Source organism: Carlito syrichta, unplaced genomic scaffold, assembly GCF_000164805.1.
Source record: "Carlito syrichta isolate Samal-C Ts95f unplaced genomic scaffold, Tarsius_syrichta-2.0.1 Scaffold289319, whole genome shotgun sequence".
In the NCBI taxonomy this organism is placed as follows: domain Eukaryota; kingdom Metazoa; phylum Chordata; class Mammalia; order Primates; family Tarsiidae; genus Carlito; species Carlito syrichta.
Window position 1 is genome coordinate 65,492 of NW_007233415.1, and position 9,850 is coordinate 75,341.

At 53.6% G+C, this 9,850-nt stretch overlaps 1 protein-coding gene across 1 annotated transcript; it reads right to left on the bottom strand.

Moving 5' to 3' along the window:
• Positions 1-682: 682 nt before the first annotated feature.
• Positions 683-4,976, bottom strand: GNLY (granulysin). The gene is given in 7 exon segments (XM_021710518.1): positions 683-693; positions 1,688-1,877; positions 1,879-1,912; positions 2,083-2,207; positions 2,743-2,844; positions 3,944-4,047; positions 4,925-4,976. Coding segments are annotated over 7 exon segments (618 nt in total).
• Between the last annotated feature and the right edge of the window lie 4,874 nt (positions 4,977-9,850).

A 9,850-nucleotide genomic window follows, 5' to 3' on the forward strand; every position in this document is an offset into this window, starting at 1 on the left:
TGGCATGCTCACGGCCACCGCAGCCTTGACCTGCTGGGCTCAGGCAAACCTTCTGCCTCGGCCTTCCAAGCAGCTGGAACCACAGGCGTGTGCCGCCACACTCAGCTAATCTTATCATTTATTGTAGAGACAGGTCTCGTCATGTTGCTCAGGCTGGTCTCAAACCCCTGAGCTCAGGCAATCCTCTCGCCTGTGCCTCCCAAAGTGCTGGGATTGCAGGCGTGAGCCACCGCACCCTGTTTCAATAAGTATTTCATGGCTAAATGTGTGAGGGCTGTTAAGTCTGTCTTGTTCACCACGAAATCCCTAGTACCTAGAACGGTGTGCGGGACACAACAAACATTTACTAGAAGTCCCCTTTCCTCTTTGAAGTTTGCAACTTGAAGGTTCGCATGTAGGAGACCGTACTAAGTGAATGCACGACTCACCCCACTGACACCTTCCGCTTAAATCCACCAGAGGCAAAGAAGATGCAGCTACACTTTGCATGACACTTTATTCTCCTGGGAGGGGAGGGCAGTGGAGGGAGTCAGGCCAGGGGGGACTGGAGGAGGCCAGGCCAGGGAGGCTGGGGGGCAGGTTCTGGGTCTAGGAAGGGAGGGGCGACAGGGTTGCTGAGGGTCCCAGGACCTGAGGACAGGTGCCAGCCCACTGGGCTTCTTCCAGGCTACGGTGAGAGGCCTCAGACGAAACCTGGAGTGGCGAGAAGAGTTAGCTGTGGGCAGATGTGTTGGTCCCAAGGGAAGCGGGAACTCAGAGTCACTCCCTGCTGCTGAGAACATCCCGGCGCATCACGGACGCCAGTCAGGAGCCTGAACCTTGAGGGGCTTTGAAGATAAAAGCCACAGGCTCCAGTGACCTTGCACAGTGGGCCAACCCCAGACCTGCTAGCCTCCTGGAGCCCCAGGGAGTGCCAGCTGAGCTGCCCGAGGAATCACCTTGCCAGCCCCCCCTCCTGCAGCTGTGGCCTGTTCCCTCCCACAACCTGGGCAACCACGGAAGAAGAGGCCCGAGACCCTCTGCCCAGCAGGAGTCCCTAACCCAGCTCTCAGGGCCCCTGTGGGGGAGGGACGTGGACCCAGCTCCTGTCCCCAGAGACCTATGCTGGGCTGGGGAACTGGAGTTTGACGGGGTCTCGGATGCCTCTTGAATATCCCCAGTCAGAGGACATTTCCCTGGTGGCAGCTCTTTGTACACGGTGATCTGGTTCAATTCTCATTCCAATCTCAGGAACCAGAATTGCGATCCCTTCCTCACAGAGGAAGAAACAAGCTCAGAGACATCAAGTTACTTGCCCAAGGTCTCATAACCAGGGAGAGATGGAGACCAGATTTTACCCCAGACTTCCCAAGCTCTTAATCAGTATTTCTCAAACATTTCTTTTTCTTTTCTTTTCTATTTAAGAGACACTAGCTTGCTCTGTTGCCCAGGCTTGAGTGCAGAACGTGACCATAACCCACTGCAGTCTCAAATTTCTGGATTCAAGCGATCTCCCACCTCAGCTTCCCAAAATGCTGGGATTACAGGTGTGAGCCACCACGCCCGCCCTTCAAACACTTCCAGCAAGAGTCGATCTGCCCAATTCTTCACACTTTGCCATGTTGGGAGTGGGGAGAGTAACGTGTCACAAGAAAGAAGCTTAGCCGTGTGTGGTGGGAAGTGTCCCTGCTGTCACCTCTGCACTCACCCGCAGAACCTTTGCACATCCTGAGGTCCACACAGACCTCCCTGGCGGTCTTTCCATCCATGATGCCCTGGGCAATTCGAGGAAGGTATAGCCTCATGATCTTTTTGCAGAGACCGCTCAGAAACTTCAGCTTCCTGCACACCTGGGTCGCAGCCTGGTCAATGGTTTCCTGCAGCGGGGGTACCATGGAGGGACGTGGGAACCGGGTGAGTAGGCCCAGCAGCTCTGGCAAGGGAAGTGCCAGCTGTGAGGAGCCAGTGCCAGGTGGGACCAGAGACTGGAGCTGCAGGGCTTGACCCCACTCCCAGTCCCTAAGGCCCTGGCTCAAGCCAGACCAGACGGGGCTCCTGAGAGGACAGGGATCCTGCTGGTGTCTCAGCCCCCCGTACACTCACCTCTCGCCTTCTGTGTAGACCATGGCGCCTGTGGCTGCCAGACCCACATTAAAGGCTCTGCCAGTGCAGCTGCCTGGGTCCAGGACCCGGCTGGGGCTCCAGCTGCAGGGGGTGAGTGGGGACGGCTAGGAGGAGTCAGCTCTTGGAGCCTTAGCTCATCCAATTTTTTTTAGATGAGGTCTCGCTGTGCTGTCCAGGCTGATGCCCAACCCCTGGGTTCAAGCAATCCTCCCGCCTCAGCCTCCCAAAGTGCCGGGACTACAGGTATGAGCCACGGCATCCAGCCAGGCTTAGTCAGTTGGTCTCCAGGACTGAGGGAGGGCCCTGCAGGCCAAGACGCTGAGTAGCGTGACCTTGGAATCTGACGCTGGAACCAGCCCCTTAGAGCTTTGCCCTAGACACAGGCATAGGGCTATAAGGGAGGGGTTCTTTCTTCTCAGGACAAGTCTTCTTGGAAAATTTGATGGAAACCAGGCACGCTTTGCCCTCCGACTTACACTCTTCCAGAGTGTCACAAACAATTTCACAGAAATCCATCCACAGACACTCCAGGGGCTCACAGATGCCCGCTAAGAAGCCCCCCCCAGACCCCCTGCCTGGTCAGAGGCCATTTGCTCCACTGACCAGCAGGCAGAGAGCTTCACGGCCCCTCAGCCTCACCTGCGTGGGATTGTTTCCCACTTTGTCCTCCAGCACCTGGATTATCTTCCGACAGGACATGCAGCTCAGGCTCAGCTTCTGTGTTTTGGTCTGCAGGTAGCCCTGTCCAGAAAGAAAGCCCTTTATGATGGTCTCTCAGACACTCCAGGAGTCCTTGAAATTGTCCAGGGAGGCCGGGCTCAGTGTCTCAGCCTGTCATCCCAGTGCTTTGGGAGGCCGAGGGGAGTGGATTGCCTCAGTTCACGGGTTTGAGACCCGCCTGAGCAACTTGGCGAGACCTCGTCTCTACAATCAATCAAAAATCAGCCGGGCGTGGTAGCGCGCGCCTGTAGTTCCGGCTACTTGTAAGACTGAGGTGGAAGGATCGCCGGAGCCCAGCAGGTCGAGGCTGCGGTGGCCGGGAGCGGCCACTGCACTCCACTCTGGGCGACAGAGTGAGACTTCAACACACACAAAAAAAGAAAGTGCCCAGGGAAGTGGCCCTCGGTGCTTTTAAGGTAGGCAAGAACATCTATGATCTTTTATTTCAGAGGGTAGTACCCTGAGGGTCTGCATCAGGCTGCCTGGGCCTTGCCCACCTTCCTGCTAGCTTTGTTTATTTATTTATTCATTTATTTTTTGAGTCGGAGTCTCGCTCTGTCACCCAGGCTGGAGTGCAGTGGCACACTCACAGCCACCGCAGCCTCAACCTCTCAACCTGCTGGGCTCAGGTGATCCTTCCGTCTCAGCCTTCCAAGTAGCTGGAGCAACAGGTATGCGCCATCACACCCAGCTGTTTTTTTAAATTTATTGTAGAGATGAGGTCTTGCCACATTGCTCAGGCTGGTCTTGAAGCCCTGGGCTCAGGCAATCCTCTCACCTCCGCCTCCCAAAGTGCTGGGATTACTGGCTCTGCCAGTTTTAGAAGTGCCAAGAGACCCCAGAATCTGTCTCCTACACCCTCAATATTTTTTCCACTTGCCCCTCTCCTGCTCACAAACCCCAGGAGAACCTGCCATTCTGCTTCTGCAGCCCCTGGCTCCTTGGAGGGTTGGACCCCAGAGGACCCTCTTAAGAGCCCACCAGACGATTGCAGCCCCCCGGCCGAGTGTGAATCAGACACAACCAGAGTCTTCAACACACAGCCCAGCCTCCTCCCAGTGCTGCCCATCATTTTAGTCCAAGAGTCACTCAGGGAGCACAAGAGGAGACAACCATGTACCTGGGGGCCCTCCTGGGCCAGGCCCCGGTAAGACTGCTCTCCATCCCACAGGTGGGCTGTCATCGGGTCATAGTACTCAGGGGACAGGCCAGAGAAAGCCAGACCTGGGAAAGAAAGAGCGTCAGCATCCCTCGGAGGTGGGAGGAGAGGGAAAAGCCAGTCTCCTGGCTGATGAGGAGCCCAAGAGGTAGCCAAGGCCTGGACAGAACTTGAGCCTTGGGGGAAGGACAGGAGTCCTCTCCTCACGCTGCACCCTGGAGCGACTCTGACCCCCTCTCCGCAAAACAAACAAACACCACCATCAAAAAACATGTTCTCAGGTTCCTTCTGAAAAGCCAGGAGGGCAAGAGTCCCTCCCTCCCCCGTCCACTACCCCAGCACAGATTTGGGGGGGAGTTAGTCGTCTAGAAGCAATTCCCATCATCGCCTTTCCAGAGATCGTCTTCCTTTTTCTCTTTCCATCCAAGTGGCCCAGCCAAGCCTGCTCTCCCTTCCAGAAGTGTCCTTCCCTTCAGCTAAGCCCTTGGAGTCGATGCTGACCTCAGAGACTGGGAGAGAACAGGGTGTAGGGAGTGGGAAGGGTGGGTTCCCATTCTCTCCCGAGTTCTGTTATAACCCCAGCCAGTGTGGACCAGGAGAAGTATCAGCCCTGCTGTTGGCGACTGACGGCCTCCATGACACAGAGGAGTCAAAGGCTTGGGGAGGAAAAGGGGGTCCCCAGGCTGCAGGGTGGCCTGCAGAGTTGGGACCAGAACCCAGGCCGGGGCTCTCCTGGTCGGCCAGGCTGCTGACGGCCAGGCTGGGGGAGCCCGCTGGGGCCGAACCTGGCTCTGAGGGGAAGGCCCAGCCTCCCTGCTGGGAGAGGAGGCCGGGGAAGCGCCGGGGTCCCTGGATGCCTGCAGAGCCTGTGCGCTGGGTTCAGCCAGCTCAAGAGAGCAGGGCTGGGAGGGACCGTCGGGATCTATCCAGGGAAGTCCTTACCTGAGTTGCCCAGGAGCACGGAGGCAAGGAGCAGGAGAGCCCAGGTAGCCATGACGGGCAGGAGCTGAGACGGAGGAACCCGCAGCCGAGCCCTTCTCGGGTCCTGCTCCTCCTCTTGTATGTCGCCTCTGCACGTCACTGGGTTGACCACAAACACCAGACTTCAGCTTGTGAAGAAGTGTGGGGAGTGCCTCGCTGGCCCCATCCCCCACACTGCTGGCACTTTCGGGGCTGAGAGGGTGTTAGGGTGGGGATGCCAGCAGCTGCCCTGAGGCCTGTCATGCCGAACGGAGGGAGAAGCCCTTGCAACTGAGGGCCGGCGGAGTCCCTGGCTTGCGGCCTCCTAACCCCTGTGTCCCTCCTCTCGCCTTCTCCTGTTCCCCTCCCTGGGGCCCAGTTCGATGCTCTGCTTGGCCATCTCTCCATACACCTGCTCTCTCCCCGCCCTTTAACCCACAGAGCTGCCAGATCTGGCAAACCAAAATCCAGGATTCCCCGGTGAATTTGAATATAGGATCTAAAAATAAGTCGTTTTGGGTACAAGTATGTCCCAAATATACTTAGCTAAAAATCACTTCTTGCTTACCTGAAATTCAAACGAAATGGGCATCCCATATGTTCTCTGCTATCCTTAGCCTGACTCCTTCTTGGCTCAGATGAAGACACTGAGGCCTGGAGAGCAGGAGGGACTAACTTAAGCCACGTGAGTTGGGGCTGGGACTGGAAACCAGCCCCAGCCTCCTGGGGTCCTTCACCTCGGGCTGAGGGGCCCAGCCAGGACCAGTCAGAACCCCCTCTTCAGTATCCCTCACCCCCAAGTCTCCCTGAAATGTTATCTCGAATTATTCCACCTCCCTAGGAAAGCCATCACCTGCTGAGTCCAAACGTCAGCCCCGTCTTTTTCTCTAAAAAGTTGATCCCAGCCAGGTGGGTGGCTCATGCCTGTATTCCCAGCACTTTGGGAGGCTGAGGCAGGAGGGTTGCTTGAGCCCAGGAACTTGATGCCAGCCTGAGCAACATAGCAAGACCTCGTCACTACAAAAGAATCGCCAAAAAAGTTAGCCTGTTGTCCCAGCTATCCAGGAGGCTGAGGCAGGATTGCCTGAGCCCGGGATCCAGGCTGCAGAAAATCGTCACATGCCACTGCACGCCAGCCCGGATGACAGAATGAGACCCCAACTGAAAACCAAAAAGTAATCTTCCTCCTGAGCTCATTCAGGGCCCTGCTCTCCTCTCTACTTCTACTGAGGAAGAGGAGGGGTCTCTGAGACAGTCAGGCCTCCCACAAGCAGGGGCACCCAAAGCCAGAGACTGCATCTCCTGGCACCTCATTCCCCGTCTGTAAAATGAGCATGGTGCGGCCTGCTCATAGGGCTCCAGCGTGGCCTGCTAAGTGACAAGCGATTGATCTGGCCACCTGGCCTCTGGAGCCTGGGTGGCAGCTGTCGGGAGGGAGAAAGTAGGTTTGCTGCCCCTTCCATCCATGGATCAGGCCTAACTGAGAAGAGTGGAGTCTCCTGAATCCTTTCTGGCTGTTCACTCCTTCCCCAGGGAAGCCAGACACACTCACACACTCACACTTACACACACACACACTCTAACTCAGTTCCTCCAAAACACTCAGATGTACTCACACATACAAACTCCACTCAGACACACACACTCCCGAACAACCACACATTTGCATACACACACACTAACTCAGTCACACACGCACACACACACACACACACACACACACACACACACACACACACAAACACACACACACCCCACACCTTTATTCCTGCCCAGAGTAAAAGCAACTAATGCCAGACTAAGGAGTGCAGACAGCAAACATTTTCAGTACTTTTTGTCTCTTATTTTTCTTCTTTATTGAAAAACATTTAACCAGATAAGTAAGAAAAAAATAAAACCGCTTATAAGCTCACCAAACAGATATAAGCCTGTTGACAATTTACAAGAATACCCATTCACCCTTTTCTTTTCTGAGTTGGAGTCTCACTCTGTTGCCTAGGTGAGAGTGCAGTGGCTCTCACGGCTCACCACAGCCTCAACTTCCTGGGCTCATGAGATCCTTCTGCCTCAGCCTCCCAAGTAGCTGGAACTACAGACAAGTGTCACCACGCCTGGCTAATTTTTCACTTTTTTGTAGAGACGAGGTCTTGCTGTGTTGCCCAGGCTGGTCTAGAACTCCTAGGCTCAAGTGATTCTCTCTGCCTCCCAAAGGGCTGGGATTCTAGGCATGGCATGAGCCACTGTTTACACTTTTATTTTTTTTATACTATGAGCAAATTGATCTGTACCATTTACACTTTTAAGTGTATATATTTATTAGTAATATATGCTTATGTATCTGTGTAGTATATATTTATGCATCCGTACATATAACACAGGCAATTATAGACCGTAAAAGCTATTTTAATTTGACAGGAACACCTTTCCATGTGAGTTACACACAGATCTTCACTTCCACGGGTTGCCTCATATGTTTTACTTTAGGGATGAACCCTAAATGGATTCATGTGTGGGTTTCATGTGTGGGATTCATGTGTTCACCATGATGCTTCTACTTACAGAGCAGGGGCTGGGAACCTCCCTAATGGCCTGTGCAGAAGTCTAGGTGAGAGACATGAAGGCCTTCTTCACACTGGGTGCCTCATAATCTCAAAATGGCTGCTGCAGCACTGCCAAGCCACAGGACCTCATTCTGGGTAGAAAATAGAGTGAAGCAGAAAGGAGTGGTATCTATGTAGGAAAAGCAGACCTTTCCCAGAAGCCCTCAGCTTACATCTCTGTGTCCCATGACTACCCCAGCTGCAAAGGGGTATAGGAAAGGAAGTCTTTTGCTGGACTTTTATTGCCACTTTGAGCAAAAATGGGATTTTACCAGGAAAGATGAGAGGGAATGAGAGTCAGAGAGCAGAGTTGGCTATTGTAGGACTTCTTGATAAAAGAGGCTGTTTAAAAAATAAAAAAAGAGCCGGGCTCGGTGGCTCAGCCTGCAATCCCAGCACTTTGGGAGGCTGAGGTGAGACCTACCTGAGCCCTCAGGTTCGAGACCTGCCTGGGCAACTTGGCGAGACCTCATCTCTACAATAAATCAAAGAATTAGCCTGACATGGTGCCACGTGCCTGTAGTTCCAGCTACTTGGAAGGCTGAGGCGGAAGGATGGCCAGAGCCCAGCAGGTCGAGGCTGCAGTGGCCAGGAGCGGCCGCTGCACTCCAGTCTGGGCGACAGAGCGAGACTCCAACTCAAAAAAAACAAAACAAAAAAACAGAGTCTCACTATGTCACCCAGGCTGGAGTGCAGTAGCCAGATCACAGCTCACTGCAGCCTGGACCTCCTAGGTCAGGCGATCTTCTGCCTCAGCTTCCCAAGTAACTGGGACTACCGGAGTGCACCACCATTTTAAAAATTTTTTTGTAGAGACGGGGTCTCGCTATGTTGGCCAGGCTGGTCTTGAGCTCTGGGTCTTAAGTGATTCTCTCTCCACAGCCTCCTAAAGTGCCAGGATCACGGGCTTGAGCCACTGTGCCTGGCCAAAAGAGGCATTTTGGCGGAAGAATTGCTAGGACTTTGTAGCTAAAGAAAGAGGGGAGAGGAGGCAAAGGATTTCCTAACACTTGGGGCCTGGGAGGCGGGGAGCCTGGTGGTAGAAGTTAGGATAAGGGGCCTGTCTGTGAGACGCTGCATCCCAGGTGCCGCCTCAGTGGCTGGCTTGTTTCCGCAGCTGCTTGTCGAGTGCTTGAGGGCAGGACGGCCTCTGCCTGTCTGGATCACCCACCACGCCAGAACAGCTCTCAGACCGACTGCTCAATTGATGGCAAACTCAATTCGCCTCAGAGGAGGAAACCAGGACTCAGAGAGGTCCAGTGAGTTGCCCACAAACACACAGCAAGGAAGGGAAAGGTCTGGGAATTTAAATCCAGACCCTGTGGCTCCAAAGCCCAGCCCTACTCTGTCTCCATCTCCAGCTTTTCAGGGTGCGGCGGCTACCCCCCTCGGGCAGCTGGCTCGGGAATGGCTCCCCCCTCCCTTCTTTTTCTTTTTTTTTATTTTAAAGATGTGGGTTATAATTCACTATTGTCCTAGTGTGCGAAAACCACACTAATGAAGAGGAAGAGGTCCCCGGAAGGTGACTCATGTCTCTCTTTATTGTGGGGTCCTCGGTGAGACCAGATGTTCCAGGAAGTGCTTGCCTGGGGTGTTGAGGGGTACATGACAAAGCTCGTGTGGTTTCTCACAAGCCTCCACCCAGGCCTCTGGGGTCCCATGTGATGAGAACCTAAGGCCAGTCCTACTCAATTTCCACCCATGGTGTCCCATGAACTGGCCCAAGGCGAGCCCAGGTCCCCCGAGAGTTCCTAGGTGAAATATTGCTTTCCGTGTCTTCTTCGAAAAATCTTTGCTTGCCCCAAAGTCATGAAGATAGCCTCTTGTTTTCTTCTAGAGGTTTGATCGTTTTAACTTCTGCATCAAGATGTATGATTCATCTCAAGTTTATGTATATTGTGAGCTGGTCTACTACAGATCAATCTGTTGAAATGATTTTCCTTTTCCCATTGAATTGTATCGGCACACCTTAGCTAGAAATCTGGGTGTCCGTCCACAGATCTGTTTGTGGACCTTTCATTATATCAACAAGTACTGCAATGATAATAATTAGAATTGTAAAGCAATTCAGTATTTTTCTTGGGCAAAACACAGGTAATTTACAAAGGAAGATAAGATGACCAGAATATTTGGAAATGTGCTGAGATGACAGCTCATAAAGAAATTCTCTGTTAGCCGGGCTCGGTGGCTCAGCCTGTAATCCCGTGCCTTGGGAGGCCAAGGTGAGTGGATTGCCTGAGCCCGCGGGTTCAAGACCCGCCTGGGCAACTTGGCGAGACCTCATCTCTACAATAAATAAAAAAAAACA